The sequence below is a fragment of the Ooceraea biroi genome, chromosome 12 (assembly GCF_003672135.1).
Source record: "Ooceraea biroi isolate clonal line C1 chromosome 12, Obir_v5.4, whole genome shotgun sequence".
NCBI classification, from domain to species: Eukaryota; Metazoa; Arthropoda; class Insecta; order Hymenoptera; family Formicidae; genus Ooceraea; species Ooceraea biroi.
The window spans coordinates 9,155,828-9,171,981 of record NC_039517.1 but is presented as its reverse complement, the minus strand read 5'-3'; the positions used below and the strand labels follow the sequence as shown (position 1 = coordinate 9,171,981).

The following is a 16,154-nucleotide window of genomic DNA, read 5'->3' as shown; positions in this document are numbered from 1 at the left end:
GTACTTACGTGTCCCGAACAGGTTACAAACGACGAGCGCGGTATTACAACCCGCAAATTACGCGCCCCCGTTCGTCGTCCTCCCTCATCTACCCTTTCCTCTTGTCCCGACTGCAACGCAAGCAAATGTGCCGGTCCAAGACTGGTGGATTATGCGTCCGCTTGTGAAAGCGCGCAACCATCCCCTTATCATCCTCTTCGAACGCGTGGAATGTGAAACCAGTTGAAATTTCCGGGATATATATCGTGGAAAAGGGCATGAACGCTGTTAGTCAACTGGTCATCACTTAAAACGGACGTGGAAGTGGAACGCGAAAATTGATAAGTAATCGATAAGAGCTGTCCATTCTTGAAAAGGGTATGTAACATTAAATCGAATTTCATTATTGCTCCATTTCCGTGACGCTTCCGCGATTTATTTTCTCTCTCTGTGCGTTCTCGTTTAACGAAATTGTTTTACGAGAATGTATAAATTTAACAGTCGTACAAAAATAAAATATATAAATAATTTTCAAGACTAGTAAATATTCAATGTATTAAAAATACTATCTGTAAATATTGTAATACGAGATCATTTTGCATGCAGTCGTAAAATAAATATGAAAAATGTTACAGTAACTAGAGTTGAGTGGATTGTAATAATCGTAATACGGATTAAAAAGACTGCTCGGTGGTTGGGCGAATGAAAATTTGCAATATGCCGGAGGCCGAGGAAAAACGCGTAATCTCACATGGAGAAGCAAATGTCGCGACGGGGAGTACTTCTTCCGGTCATAAATTACAATATTCACGGACCACCCCTGCCGTTAAACGAGTGCGCGTTTCCCATCCCGCGCGAAATTCATTTACGGAATTAATACCGCGGATTTGCTAAATAAAGAATTATTGCGTGTCGCGCGTCCGCCTTAATTGCGCGAACAATGTTATTTTCGCGCTATCGATTGATTTGCGATTTTACATTGTTCGGTTTTCGCTTTCAAATTAGCGCAACCGGAGTGGATATAAGAAAACTCCATTATCTATTAGTTTAATCTAATCAGAATTATGGAATTCTGATGCCGGGATAGTAATTTCAAACATCCGCATTCTTTATCTCTCCCGTTTTTCCCTTCTCTGTGCTTTTTCAGTGTTGGCAGTGCGAAATAAATTATTTCTAATGATCTGTCTTCTTGGGAATTATCTCTTGAAATGTGTTTCTCTTGTGTCTCATAAAAGCGGCTTTTTTATCATTTACAATAAATTACGTGACTTGAAAGGTGGAGAAATTTTCGAAAACAGAGATACAACACATTAATATATCTTTCAGATATACAAATATTAAAAATCTTTTATTTTATTATATAATAGTATACGTATACGCTATAAATGTATGTACAAATTACAAACCGTAAAAAACTTGAGCAAACGCTGCAGTATCCGGTGCCAGGATTTCATTTTGCAGCGGGGTTTAATTTTCCGAAACGCTGAACGAAATGCGGAATGTGCTGTGCACGTATCCAAAATCCTCATTTTGCCTCGGGCTGATCCTTTTTGCCTTCTCGGCCCGTAATAACGCGGCAAAAGGAGTCTGCGTAATACGTCGTTTGATTAATTAATTTATGCCGGCGGAGCGCCGGATTACGTACTCTCGGGCTTGCAGCCTTTTCTGCTACCTCGTCTGTCGCGAAGAAACTGAGTAAACAAACAATTTCGCCTGGTTTTCCAGCTGTCATTATACACCTAATAGCATTAACATTAGCCGAGGAGACGGTGTTGTGCAGACAAGCAAGTAATTGCATCGTGCAAATTTGCTAAACGACATGACTGTCGTCTCATTGCCGAAGATAAAAATCTTCATCTTCTTAGAGCAGGATTTTCGTTATTAAAAACTGTTTGTGTTGTGTTTGTGCAACATGTGCCTTTAAATATCTGATTTTTCAAGCGATATCCAGTATTTATACATAAAATAAAAGCATGAAATTGCACTCATTTTATCTGCGTATAATCCAAGATTAAAGCGAACATTAAAATCTCCTGATTCATAAAAAATCATCAAAATATTCGATAAAAATCTCATCTTTGATCTCCATCCATCATGCAGATTCCTCTTCGTCCATTAAATACTCTTTCTGATTTTTTTCTCATGATAATAAAAGCGGCTTTGTATATTCGTGATTCATAAAACGTGAAAAAGAATTCAAAGGTTCGCGATAAGAAAGACAAACAGGACGACTCTGCTGTATGCCGTATCGTGTGCACGATTCCCAACATAACTATGAATAATTGAAGGGAAAGCGTCTCCCCGGCATGGGGGAGACATGCGCTGCAAGGAACTATTTTCCGCGTTGTAAAGGAAGCGGCAGCATCAGTGCGCATCCACGAGAGACGTGAGGATGCGAGCGTTAGTTTTTGCGAGTGTGGGACTCGAGGGACGAGTTGTATCCGCGATGCATCTCCGTGGCTGCGTCGTATTTCACTGCGTGAAGTCGGCGGGCTCGCATTACCGGGAGACGATCCGTTAGTTTCGGTAAAGGTGAAGGTTTGCGGAGAGCACTGAGAAATGTAGGAGGCGCTTGCGCTACAAACGACTGTAGCAACCGCAGTTGATACTAATCAAGGCAGTCGCCGATGTTCCTCGAGCGCGGAGCAATTAATGTTAATATTGGAGGTGGAATAATTCTATGACGTCTACACCAGAAAAGGAGGCGGGGCGGGAAGATGCAGTGCATATCAGTACGCCGGGTTTCTCATTATTAAGTATTTATTACATACAAGCATTTTTTACAATATGAAGTATTTGTTCCTTTAGACGTGACTGATGATATTTAGCATTTTCTTCCTCGTTATTGTATATTTAGAAACGTTTCTCTCATACTTCTCTCTATTTAATTATCTCGTTATTATTATGTATCTCTTATAGAATAGTTTTAATAGAGTCTCAACCAAATCTAATAAAAATAGTATAAGTGTACACGTGATGCGGGGGTAATATATATATATTGTGTCCAAACGGTTAATAAATATGTCTGTCGAAAAAGAGAAGAACTAATATAAATACGTTTGATACAGTAAGTCGTAACGAACGGGGGCGACTCCGCACTCCGTTACGACGTTAAAATGTTTTTACAGGACATAAACACAGAGGCAATTTCTTGTGTAGAAACGGACGATAAAACGTGTCAATAAATCTGTCACACGGTTTCGAGCTGTATGTGCTTCTCCCGTATTTTTCTAACGATCTTAACGTTCTCTCTCGGTGCGTCAACGGTGACACGCGATGCAACGCGATGCGTCTGTACATAACACAATCGTTCTAACAACTTTCTCGGTATAAACTATAAACGCGTGATAAACGTTTATACGAGAAACTATATCCGTTCGAGAAAACAAGTTATAACACGTTACGCAAATGCGAACGAGGTACGAAAACCTCGGATTTAAACGAGAAACGACGCTGACGAGAAGATTTCAACTTACACCAGATACGGTTTGGTGAACCCTTTACGCCGGTTATGACAAAATGCGAGTAAAATAAGGAGGGACGGAGGAGAAGGGACCGGGGAAGGGGCGGAAGGGAAAAGGGGATGAATACCGCGTACGTGTGGCGCAAACGTATGAGAAAAATCGAATAACAAACGGTACATAAAATCTGTACACACTAATCCTATCTTTCCTCTCTAGCGTCGACAATCGTCTCTCCATGCTACTCCCGGAATGAAAACCGGGATAACAGAGAAACGCGCGTTTCTCACTATCCTCTTTATAAATAATCGCCGAGCCCTGCGACTGATATCGCGCGCGACAAAGCGAGCGCAAAAAATATAAAGCGTGCTGCTGATATCCACGTCTCGCGAACGTTCTCTCATATTGCGAGTGATGAACTCCTCTTGAATTCTTCGGACGTTCGAACGTTGCCGCGACAGCCGGCATTCGCGTCCGCAATATCGCACGTTAACACGGCGACGTCGACCTGTGCTTCCGTTTCTCTCGTCGAACGAAACGCGATTAATTCCGCGCAATCATCCGCGGCAATTTCCCTCGCGCCCCGCGATTCTAACGCTATTGGGTCGTCACTCCGTTAATCACTCTTATGCAGCGGCTATCTCACAAAGCGATCGGTAACGCCCCCGGTATCGTCGTTATCGTCGTCATCACAGCTGGAAGAATTCACGTTCGATCCACGAGGAAACGTAACAGTGGCTGAAGTCTAGCGGATACCTAGGATATGCCAATGTGTCGAGTAGGCCCTCTTAAACGAAACACGATAAAAAGAAGAAAGAGAAGGATGAAAAGACAGTAAGATTGCTTGACTAGTGAGCGCACGCCCCGAAATCTGGTATGGAAGATAAGCCTTTCCCTTTTCCTCTTTTGCCCTGCCACTCTCTCTGCGCTACTTTCCCTCCATTTCGTATCCACAGAATGTCTCTCTCGTCGTCGAATTCACGCTCGCGCGATCACGAAATCCGTTCTTATCTATCGCGAAATCGCTGTAAGCTGGTATACCTTATATCGCGCAATCTTTTACCTTAAGGGACGTTCTCCGTTCGATCCATCGGAGCTCTCGTCTCCTACGCTGCTTTTACGGATACGTCCTCAGCGCTTGATCTTTTTTTTTACTTCCTCCTTTACGTTTTGTGACCTATTTATCTCGTCGGTCGTATCCTGTCCCGCGCGATTTCCGATTCTCTCATTTCTATTGAATAACGCCCCGAAGATTTTACTCCCTATCTATACGTGTATGTATGTGTGTGTGTACGCGGGCGTATGCGTATGCGTGAGAGAGGGAGTAATTTCATGTCGATTCGGTAAAATACGTCCCTGTATCCGATGAAAACAATGTGTTACAAACAGGCCTGAAACCCCCTTTCCGCGTAGGTCCTTTAAGAAAGTTATATTTATCTAATAGCGTACTACGAGTCACAGACCGAGTGTCCACTCTCGCTGGTTGCGTAACATTAATTAATTAACATTGTATATTATATTACACTTCCAGTTTTTCCCGGTGACAAAAGGCGCACAGGCGTCCAGCACGCGATCGCGCGATGTCCTGGAGGGTGCGTGAGATGACCCTCCATCCGAGAGACTTCCCGCTCCACCTGGACAATCCCTATTTACGCGTCGCGCGACGAACGGTTATTTACATTATCATGAACGACGTCTTGTTTCGAGTATAGCTGTCGCGTTGTGGTTGGCCACAAGCAGGTCGGTTATTGATCACCCAGCTGTTGCTCCTCCTTCGTTCGCCCGGGAACGTTCGAAAGACACTTTATGACAGAAGATCTGCGGACACAGAGAAGCAGAGATGACACTTAGCTCACGTTCCGAATATTCTCTAATTAAAATATGACATATAGGTCACATTTAGCTGTACGTAAGATGTCCCATTCGTCAGGCAATTACTCGGAATCTTTTGCAGGAATCGAAAAGCTGAAAGGAACGTTTTGCTAGACGAGACATCTTGCATACGACTAAGAGCTGAACCTAGCTGCTACTTACCTGGTACTTGGCTGTTGTCCTGCGGCTTGTTGCTGATAAAATTGTCCTGGAACGGATTGACATTGGCGTTCGCGGCGGCGGGCACGAAGCCCATCGGGGTAAATGGCATTGCAGCCGGGTTCAGGTTGGAGTTGAGGGTATCCTCGTTCGCCAGATTGGGCGTCAGTTCGAGTATCGGCCCGGTACTGTAGCCGCTACTGTTATTACTCAGAGTGTCGAAGTCCGACAGGTCTAACAGGTTGTTGGTCACGTTGTTTTGCTTGCTACAAAACCAGCCAAAAGGAAAAAACATACAGAGACTAAGTTGACAGCCAGACAGACGCTAGGGACTACGACTTAAGCGACTATCCACGACCACTATGACACGGAATCGACATCGCCGCCGCTAAGTTAGCTAAGCCGATTGCGAGCGACTCGTTAACGTCCGCAGACAGTCGAATCACTGAAACGAGCCGGAGATTCGGACTTCGTCGGACAGAAACATGGTCGCGATTCTAGATACATCTAAAAAAACGCCGTCAACTGAACGAATACGAAGCTAGATAAAGATCAAATTAAACAACGTATAGAATGTGAAGCGCTCAGTCGTCTTGCTTGCGTGAACTATATCATACGACGGCTTCCCAAACTTGCGGATCTCGTATGCCACCAGAGGCGACTATTCTGTAACGTAACTATTGAAACGGCTATCGTAAGCGGTTCAGTCTGAAGTTACTTTTATGCGTAGCGGTACTAATCGAGTTGATCGACAACCTCTTGCGGTCCTGCGTGATGTTCCGATATAGTGATGTACATTTCTCGTCTGCATTTCTGCTGAATGAAATCGTTTCCGGATCGTTCAACGAAACACGCTATAAAATATATATCATTCCACAGACGCTGATCGCAATAGGTTTCTGTTTGAGTCAAGAGGCATTGCCGAGAATAGGTCGATTGTATCCATGTACGCACGTGTGAGACGTGTAATCACGAGAATTGGAACATATAAACAGCAAAACAGCAAAGACGTGTCTAATTACATTACATAAAGAATCGTGTCACAATCGATCTCGCTCGTCTGCGTCAGATCAAGATCTACACGAGAAAAGAAAGTTCATGCCGCGTTTCCGTGTATCTGTTTTCTTTTGTTTTTTTTTCTCTTCTCTTGCTCGGCACGGATATATCGTTCGTGTAGGATTCGTGGTTGTGAAGTGTGTGAAGAGAGACGTCTTCTCATAGAAAAGTATACTATATCGGAAAACACGTGGATAAATAGTACATAGCAAAAGTAGGCAGTAAGTTGACATATACCGCTCGATGGTGTACAATACACAAGCATGAGGGACGTACGTAGACGATCATATATGTATATATATATATATATATTGTGCAAGGAAAAAAAGAACAAGCCACACCATATCAACGTTAGTTGGTAACATGCACTGGTGATTTACAGAGTTCGTGGCGAAAATTAATCGCACTTACGGTATACACAACGGCTCAATACAAACGGAAGAAGACTCTTTAGTAAAGTCTAATTGAAGGGAAGATGAGAGAAGCGCTCAGCAAAGATGACGAAATAATAATACTAATAATAATAATATAACATTTATGATATTTTACATACTTATGACATATTTAATGAGAGACATTAGCTCTGCTAGCTGATATACTGTTCCTCGTAACATAATTGTCTTCCTTCCTCGCGGGAGTCACGTTAGCTTTATTATTTATCCTTGCTGAGCTGGTAAATGTAACGTGAAATCACAGAACAAAACGTTTTGATGAGTCATTAGATTTATGCTGCTTCTGTCTCTCTCTTTACATTATGTACACTGAGGTTTATTTGTTGTGTGTCATTAACGCTAGTTGTGTAGCTGTGTGGCTCTCAACGGCTTCATGTTTCATGTACGGTATTACATGACATGTCCTTCCAACTCGTTGACACAATACCTAGAGACGATCGGAGTACGTACGCGACTAAATTCCCGATATATATATATATCTCTTTCTCTGATAATTCTAGCTAAAAATAGTATATTTGTCGTATTAGTACACAGCTGAATATCGGATTATAAAATATATGTAATTATTATAATAGGTGGTGATACAATATACACTTGTCTCTGCGATCTCATTCATCACTGCGACAATAGTAATGAGTTATTCGTGTGGGCTATTGTTTAATACGTTTGTGTAGTTGTGTGTAGTAATCGTGCAATTAATCGCGTATCGTATTACGGCAAAGTTACAAAGCGTGTTTATTATGCTCGTCAACCGTTACTCTGACTACTTTTGCAATGTACAATGTATGCGTGGATGTTACTCGTAACATTTGCACACGAAGCGACACATACGTTCGGTGAAATTAACACATGTCGATAGGCAGTTCCTTCCGAAGGGAGCCTTGGGATAGCGCAGAATAAACTTTTCTTTACTAAATAACTATTTATAATAATGTGTACATATGTATACGTATATATAACTTTGAAACTTAATTAATTCAACTTTACTTATTAATCATTAACTGACATTACAAGATCGCATCTCGAACAACATAATTCGTTATATACAGAGCCCTTCGACATGGTGAGGCATTTATTAGAAATACATATCTAGCGCGATTTTACATTCAACCACAAATGAAGATTCAAATGATTGCCGTTTCGGAATCTGACAAAATCTCTCTCTCTCTCTCTCTCTCTCTCTTTCTCCCTCTCTCTCATATTTCTGCGTATAAATCTAAAACTCGAAACAACCAACCGATTTGCGCGGTGCGATGATCGTTTATCCCGAGAACCATCATCGCACCTATTCACAAGTAAAATCGTACAGCACGCTTATTATTTAATTTAAATTATTTAATTTAACGTATTCACGCATCCTACAATTTCAAATTACAAGTCGTCCAAGAAATTTTTATGTATAATTGATATTCTCAAGAGATGCCGGAGCATAATATTTGATTTCCTTGCTTCTCGGTAAACGGTTCCTTCCTATAACGTGTGTGTGAGTATGTTTTAAGTTTTACATGCAATATTTCAAACAATTGATCCTTTATCGCGATTTAGTTCAGCTGTCTCTTACACGTATCGATATATATTGTATTACGCCTTTTTCCTTCGCAATCGAACAATTATGGCGGCCGATCGTCATTTTTGATAATAGTAGTAATCAGTCCATTTTACACGAATAATATATATTGGCTAGTATTGTGCAATTATTTATGTCCTGTAAAAATGTCGGTTTTGCAGGAAATCAACGCGGCAGACCGCGTTGATCTCATTTACCTGCTTCGTGATTACCGTTATCGATTAATTGAATGTAGCATTGAATGTATTGATCAGAAATATCGTGCTTGAACATCTTCATCAGCAATTGCGCAAAAGATCAAACCCGCGTTGATGTACTTAATATTCTTTTCAGTATAACATGTACCTTCGATCGGATAATAATCGGTAGTAGAATATAATAACCAGCCATACATCGAGTTCGAGGTGAGCTATCTTGGGCGCTTTTAGATACGCGCGTGTCGGAAATTACACGTTTCGATGCCCAATTAAAACGCGCGTTACCGAAGCAAACGTCGCGACTCACTAACGGCTGCGTTTCGCTATTATTGTCCGTCTATCGATCCGTAGCGAGAGGAGAAGTAGCGCGCGATACGCTCGACGCGAACCGGATAATGACGCGTTAATGGAAAGTCCGTGATTTAGAATTGGTATACTTACACAGTGGCATTGTCCAGTGTAATCGACTGACTGTTGATACCGTTCCCGTGATTCGTATGGTGACCGTTCAACTCGCCTTCAACGTTACCCTGATTATTATCCAATACGATTTTACTTTCGTTAATGCCGTTGCTATGCGTCGTGCCGTTGTGCACGATGTCGGCCGCGGGCATCACGCTGTTCTCCGTGTGATGCGCCAGTTGCTCGCCACTGATGAACTGCTCAGTCGCCTCAGAAATTAAACTGGCTGTCATGACGTCGTCGCCCTTGCCGCCCGGTATCGGCTTATTCTCGTCGCTCGGGCTGTCCTCCTTCAGCTTGTCGCCATCGCCAGCCTCTCCCTGTGCGCATCGTAACGTGTGCCGTAACGAGTCATTTCTCAATCTCGCCCACTCTCTCTCTTTTTAGGTAAATTTGGTATCTGAATACGGTCAAGTTGATCAATCGACTAATTGCAACAATTTCACAATTTGATTAAAATTTAATTAAAATTTGATTTAATTTAAATGAGAACAATTGATTTTTCTTATTGGTATATATATTATACCTTGGCAGACGAATTGGATTGATTTTTGCCTCTCGTCCTAAGCATGATCGCTTCGACTCGCTTACGCCTGGCATTGCGCTCCTCTTCTTCCTTCTTGAGTCTCTCGGCCATCTCGATTCGTTGTCTGTAATTTCAACGTAGAGAAAAACGTTTATTGCACTGTTTATCGCGAGTTTCTAAAAGATACAGTTGAAGGGAAGGCTCTCAGACTGACTTTTCCGCTTCTTCCCTCGCCTTGCGCTCCGCTTCCTCCTTTTCTTGCTTCTGGCGAGCCTCCTCTTCTCGTTTTCTTCTATCTTCTTCCTCGCGGCGCGTAGCTTCCTCGATCGCCAATTGTAATCGTTGCTTCTCCGCATCTCGGGCTTCATTAGCTAAGCGTATAGTCTCCTCCTCCAGGCGACGTTGTTCCTCTTCCTCTGCACGCAATCTCTCGGCTTCCAGTCGCGCTTCTTCCTCCTGCGAGAATCGTCATGCACAAGTTGATGGCAGCTGTCGAAGTAGAAATAATTCAATGTCAATGTAGAAAATCATACCTGTCGCAGACGTTCCAGTTCCGCTTCTCGTTCCGCTTGCTCGCGAGCCAGTCTTCTGCGTTCTGCCAGAGCGGCCTTGGCCTCCTCCTCAGTGGTGATTCTGATCTTCGCGATCAACGATGCTGTAAAGTGATTCATTAATAAAAACAGATTAAAATTATTATTAATAATTATTATCAGGAATTTGTATCATGCTTGATAGTTTCGGCTAGTCGTACCTGACATGTCGATCTGATCGTCCATCTCGCCTTCAGGCTTCACCTCAACCGTCTCTATCAATTTCTTCTCTTGTTTGTTCTCCTCCTTCTTGGTTTTTGACGGTTCTTCCACCACGACATTGCCGCTCGACAGATTCTCCTGCATTAAGTTGGTCTCGTCTTTCACCTGCTTGCTCGTCGACACAGGCTCCGCCGCTACCTTCGTTTCAGTGATAATGGACTCGGCGGCGATGTTGGCCTCCTGCTGCTGCTGAAATCAGAGTCAATCCACGAATGATGTTCACTTAGTTCGATAAATAATATCAAAATTTCATGGCATCTAGTTTCAAGGTACAGGTAGGATGAAACTCACCTGCGTCTTCTCGCTGCCCTGATCCTTCTTCTCTTCGTTCTTATCCTCCGATTTCACATCCTGCGTGTCCTTACTCTCGTTCTGCTTTATGATCTCCGGATTGATCTCGCGTATGAGTGGTGGATGCTCGGCTCCGGGACTCTGTAGGGGTGTCGCTTTCGGGGTTATTCGCGGTGACGACTTGGCGTTTTTGATCAACTTCTCCATCGGTTTCTTCACCTCCGCGGTTTTGAGTGGCGAAGGTTTCTTTGGAGTGCTATGGACCTTTGGCAGTGGTGGCTTTGAATCCTTCGTTAATTTCACGTCACCCACCAGATCTGCGCGATAATGAGAGCAATCAGGATGCGTTCTTTTCTGGGCGCATGGTGCGTTTGCGAATATGTACAATATTTACATGTGCAATATGTTATACAAAATAATATATACAAGAAATCGGGGAAATATAATTAAAGACAAAAATAACGTATAAAAAATAATAAAAATATAAATTTACAAAAATTATTAAATAAAGAAAGAAAATACACACATATATATATAGAGAGAGAGAGAAAAAAAATTTGAAACAAAACAAATGAAAACGTCTTTTCACAGTCTCTTTTCGTTCTACCTTCTCAAATACGATATATCACGTGTATTCAACCCTTTCAGGTAGAACCCTTTCAGGACGTACAGCTTATTGTTAGACGAACGTATTTCATCACACTTGCATTATGCATTAATTGCTCAATCTAATGATCTAAGAGATCCAAGAGATCTACCGTCATTTTTGCCAATAGAGTACTCATGTTTCACGAGTGTGATTCTTCTTCTTTTGTTCAAATCCCTAATTGTCGACGGTCTGAAAGGGTCAGTACGAAAAGTAAATTGGGCATGCTCACTGTGTTTCTCTGTGACCGAGACACCGGTACCGGCAATAGAAGCAGGTCGCGGTCGGCGCGACGCGGCCGTGCGGGTACGCAGATTGACGTTACTGCTGCCCACGCTGCTGGCACTCTGTTGACTCATGGAGCTGTGCGGTCGGGACGGGCTGTTTGGTGTCACTTCGCCGCTGCGGATACCTACGCGCACCCACCCAAAATAAGTACACATCTGTTGAGATCTTTGCGTTTTGGTGACTGATCGAACGCGATCAAGCGAATCTCTCGACAGCGCGAAGTTACGACGATGCGAGTGGATTCCCGAGTTCGGCGCTCTCAATCGAGATCGTGTCGCGCTTGCTGTCGTGATGAACGTAAAGTGCGGCAAACGAATATCGTAAATGAAATATCGAAAACGCAAGCACCGCCACCGGTGTTGAAAGTGCAGTCTGCGTGAATATAAAGAAAGAAAATGAAAATATAATCAAAACAAAAGAGAGTAAGCCAAAATGAGAACGAAAGAAATCGTGATTTCGTTTTACGCAAAGTAAGAGGGTGACGAGTGAACGGAGTTCGTAATCGAACAGAGTGGATTAATAATTAGGAATATAAATTGTACACTTAAAACGAATGTGTATTATACGTGGCACTAAGTGAACTGCGAGCTGTATAAGATACATAGCGATAATTATAACATAATAAAGGAATAAAGAAAACGTGCAGCTTACCAAATGTTAGCTTATACCATCACCTGTGGTACCGAAAAGCCGTGGAGGAGGTCTTCCTTAGCAGGAGTGTCTTGTTAATCAATTCGGAGATCAAAGGGCCAGTTGCATCAAGATCGTGCTAACAATGCTTGCTTAACTTTCCTTCGCTGCTTGGACGAGGAACCGTTACATAAGGAGTCGCTAACCGGAGTCAGCTGATTCTTCAATCGATTGTGCTGACGTAACTGGCTCTTAATGTTAAAAGTGGCCACCGAAAAATGTCACCGAGAAGTATGGAAACTTTCGATGGGTTAGTTACCGTGAAAGAATGTGACGCGTGTAAAAGTGTATTGATACCTTGAGTTATAGCGGTTAAAGTACCGTGGCTTGAAATTAGAAGGAAGCTGATGGAAAACATTTCTTTCCTTCTACCTTCACGCCACAGAATGAAGTTGGTCATTCCGATTGATTCACAAAGACTCCTTTTCACACTCACTTATGCATGTGTGCACCCAACTCAGAGCAAATTGAAGTTCCCTTATCAGACGGTGAGTGCATTTATGCGTACATACTGTGTCCTCCTATTAAACTGTCATTTGTGTGATCATTCTTCATTATACCGAAGACCACGTGTCGATCTAGCTTACGTTAAACTTTAAGTGTTTCGTAGAGCTCGACTGTGTACAGCGAGTTAATGAGAAAATTAGTAAAAAGCGAAGTAGCCGATTAATCACTTCGAGAAAAATAGCGATGTTGAAAATCTACGACGCGCAAGGAACAATATCTAAAAGATAAATTTACAGATATCAGCTTACATATCTAAAAAGAAATATAGTCTACCGCCGGGTAATCATATAATTATTGCGTCTACAATTATCTACAATCAAGAAGAATTACGGTCTCTTAGCGTGGAAACGGAGCGGCAATTACCAGACCTTTTGCGTAAAAGAAATCGCGCAGGTAGATCTTTCTTGCTATGTACAGAAGCTGGCGGGAATCAGCTGAAGAATTCCAGGAGATAGTTTTTGAGTGCCGAGTTGAGTGCACGGCCACGCGCACTTACCTTGCTGCTGCTGGGCCTGCTGGTGCTCGCGGGCCTTGCGGCGCAATCTCTCGGCGCGGGTGGGTCTGGGGATGGGCGCCGCGCCCGGCAGCGTGCCCATGCTACGCGAATTATCGGATCGTTTGAGGCTCTTGGCTCCTCCGGGCGCGGCCAAGTGCGACATGCTGCGGCTCATGCTAGAAGCGCTCTGCAGAGGCTGGCTCTGCCGTTGCTCCGCCAGCGTGCCGAGATGCTGGTCGGTCGCGCGTTTCCTAGGCTGCGCGAGCTGGTCCAGCCTGGACATGGAGTAAGTCCTACCTGGCGAACGTGTGAAAGCCTTGGCGCTGGAGCTGCGTGCCGACGACGGCGGGTTGTCGCGCGGGGACGGTATCGTCGGCATGAGGTCGGTGCGCCTTCTGTTCACACGCAGGTAAACCGAGCTCGGGGTGCTGGGTGTGCCGCTGTCGCTATCTTCACCTGTAAAGAGTTTCCTTTAGGTTCTCGCCTGTGATGAAGCAATGTCCGTCGATCCGTCGCGCGATCACGCGACGTGGTACCGCTCTCGACGGAGGAGCGTGCCTTCGAAAAGAAGAGAGCTGCTCCTCCGACGTGTCCGGATTATTATTGCTTTTCCTTTTCTCTTTTTGGGGGCTACTTTCTTGCGGCTGCATTGCTTTGCTTTTCATGCTGTAACGTGTGAGGTGATGCGGGAGTACATTGAGAGAGAAAGATTATAAATGCGACGGCTTTTGTCCGGCTGTTGTTCAGTATTTATGAAGAATGTCTGATATAATTGGTAACTTCTTTGTTATAATAAATATTTATGCACTGACAAGTATTTGTCTCTCAACGCACGTAAGTTGCTATGTGTTGAGATACGTGTGACTATTGAGTGTGATTATCGAAATCGGTGTACGTGCTGTGTAAATTTTACAATCGGGAATATTAATGACGTGTTTTGTAGAAGTTGTATGAGGAAAGCGAAGTAACATTCAGAATCAATTGAACTATGCCCAAACATGCGGTGGGAAACTCATCTATGCAAGCGGCAAACTATACATATATAATTACTCGTGACGATTATAAGTCCGTAGCAGATTAACGGTATAATTAGTCAAGTTAAATTCTCAGGTTGTTCTATTACACTGCTCGGTAATACCTGACCTTTTACTGCTGAACTATAAATGAAATTCTATTGCGCAATTAATTAATATCTACAAGTTACGTAAGTGTTAGTAAAAACTGATAATTGAACGTTGATACGTATATAAGTTTGTATTTTAATTAAACAAACGATGCACGAACGAAAGATTAAACGTAACTAATAGTTTCCGCAATAACATTTAAATAGTTCCCAATTGAAACATCAAATTTCTAAACATTTTCTATAAATAATGACTACAATAATGATCTCTGTTTTCATCAGAACGTATCTCAAGCGCGTTTAATTAAATTTATTGGCAATTAACATGTAACTACACACAGTAATGAAACGAAACTGGCTCTTGGGCTTGGCTTGAAAAATCACTCGCATTGCAACTAAACATTAATAGTGTTACCGATCTATTCGTGTGTCAGTGCTAAAGAGTGCAAGGATCGCACACGGGTGAGCAAACTAACGACAGACCGTTGCGTGATATTGGCTGCCACGTGATAATCTCATGAGTATGACTGCGATAATCTCTCTCCCGAGAAATCACAACATCTTTAGTTGACCAATACCATACAATCGGGAAGGAAACTATGGGAAGCAACCTAATGAGAGAAAGTGCACGCGGGATATGTTCTTACGGTGTTAAATGAACGTAACATGCGCTGGTGAAGTGTCTAGTGAAGTTAAAGAAAGATGTAATGACGTAGAACGAAAGTAAAGAAAGAGAGAGAGAGAGAGAGAGAGAGAGAAAGAAAGGGAGAGAGTTCGACGAGAGCGAGTGCTAACAGAAAAACCGAGAGATAAAGGATCGACAATATTCATTCTTGAGAACAGAACGGTCAGTACTCTCCCGAGCTTTAACAGGCTTCTGTCTGAGAACATCAGGACTCACCACTGGCAGCCCGCTGAATCATGGGACGCCTAGTGTCGCTATCAGACTTATCATCGACGGCAAAGATGTCGGTTGTGGGGGGCAGAGAGAGGCTGGCTCTCTTATGCTTGGCAGGAGTTAAGGGGGGATCGGGGCTAGAATTCCAATTGAACACCTCGTACATGGACGAGGACATTCTCATATCTGCGAACAAACCATTCAACGCAACGCAAATATTAAGTGCACCGCGAGAAATCTCTTAAATGGGACGGGAAAGGGCTTTTAAGGGAACGAGAAAAGTAGGGCAGGCAGGTACAGGTATTAGCGTGAGTTAGATACAGTATTGGTCGCACGTGTCGTCCTTCTTTCTTACTTTACTTTCAGTGTACCTCACTTCGCAGAACCCACCACCGTTAAGTACAGATCGTAGCAAAGAGAAGAAGAGTACAGGTAAAAGACACAGTCGCCCTTTGTTAAAAACTATCGCGTTTCCGTAAAGGGTAATCCGCCACTTTCGTACCTCTCCGATGCTTTTCAAAATGTTACTTGTTCGAAAAGAGAAAAAGGAAATGCTCGGACAGGGGAGAATGAATGAAGATATGGCGTTTGCGGGGTGAATGCTAATTAAACAATCTGTGTGCAGTGTAGGGAAGAGTAGAAACAAATGTCGCGTTAAAAAGCAAAACTTGC

General features: G+C 43.0%; 1 protein-coding gene across 34 annotated transcripts in view; it reads right to left on the bottom strand.

Annotated features, from left to right (window-relative positions):
- Window positions 1-2,721: 2,721 nt before the first annotated feature.
- LOC105282229 (ensconsin) overlaps window positions 2,722-16,154 on the bottom strand; it is a 151,688-nt gene continuing 138,255 nt past the window's right edge. For 26 of the 34 annotated variants that reach the window (XM_026974247.1, XM_026974252.1, XM_026974255.1 and 23 more), the window contains 11 exons: window positions 15,486-15,668; window positions 13,462-13,917; window positions 11,713-11,892; window positions 10,835-11,151; window positions 10,483-10,732; window positions 10,265-10,386; window positions 9,946-10,187; window positions 9,732-9,855; window positions 9,185-9,525; window positions 5,475-5,737; window positions 5,141-5,258 (listed from right to left, as the gene is read on the bottom strand). In XM_026974247.1, coding sequence (XP_026830048.1) covers window positions 5,245-5,258; window positions 5,475-5,737; window positions 9,185-9,525; window positions 9,732-9,855; window positions 9,946-10,187; window positions 10,265-10,386; window positions 10,483-10,732; window positions 10,835-11,151; window positions 11,713-11,892; window positions 13,462-13,917; window positions 15,486-15,668 — 2,492 coding nt within the window. In that variant the 3' untranslated portion in view covers window positions 5,141-5,244. Of the gene's footprint in view, window positions 5,259-5,474; window positions 5,738-9,184; window positions 9,526-9,731; window positions 9,856-9,945; window positions 10,188-10,264; window positions 10,387-10,482; window positions 10,733-10,834; window positions 11,152-11,712; window positions 11,893-13,461; window positions 13,918-15,485; window positions 15,669-16,154 lie in introns of all 34 variants that reach the window. The other 8 variants (XM_020032595.2, XM_026974234.1, XM_026974229.1 and 5 more) reach the window with 7 other exon arrangements.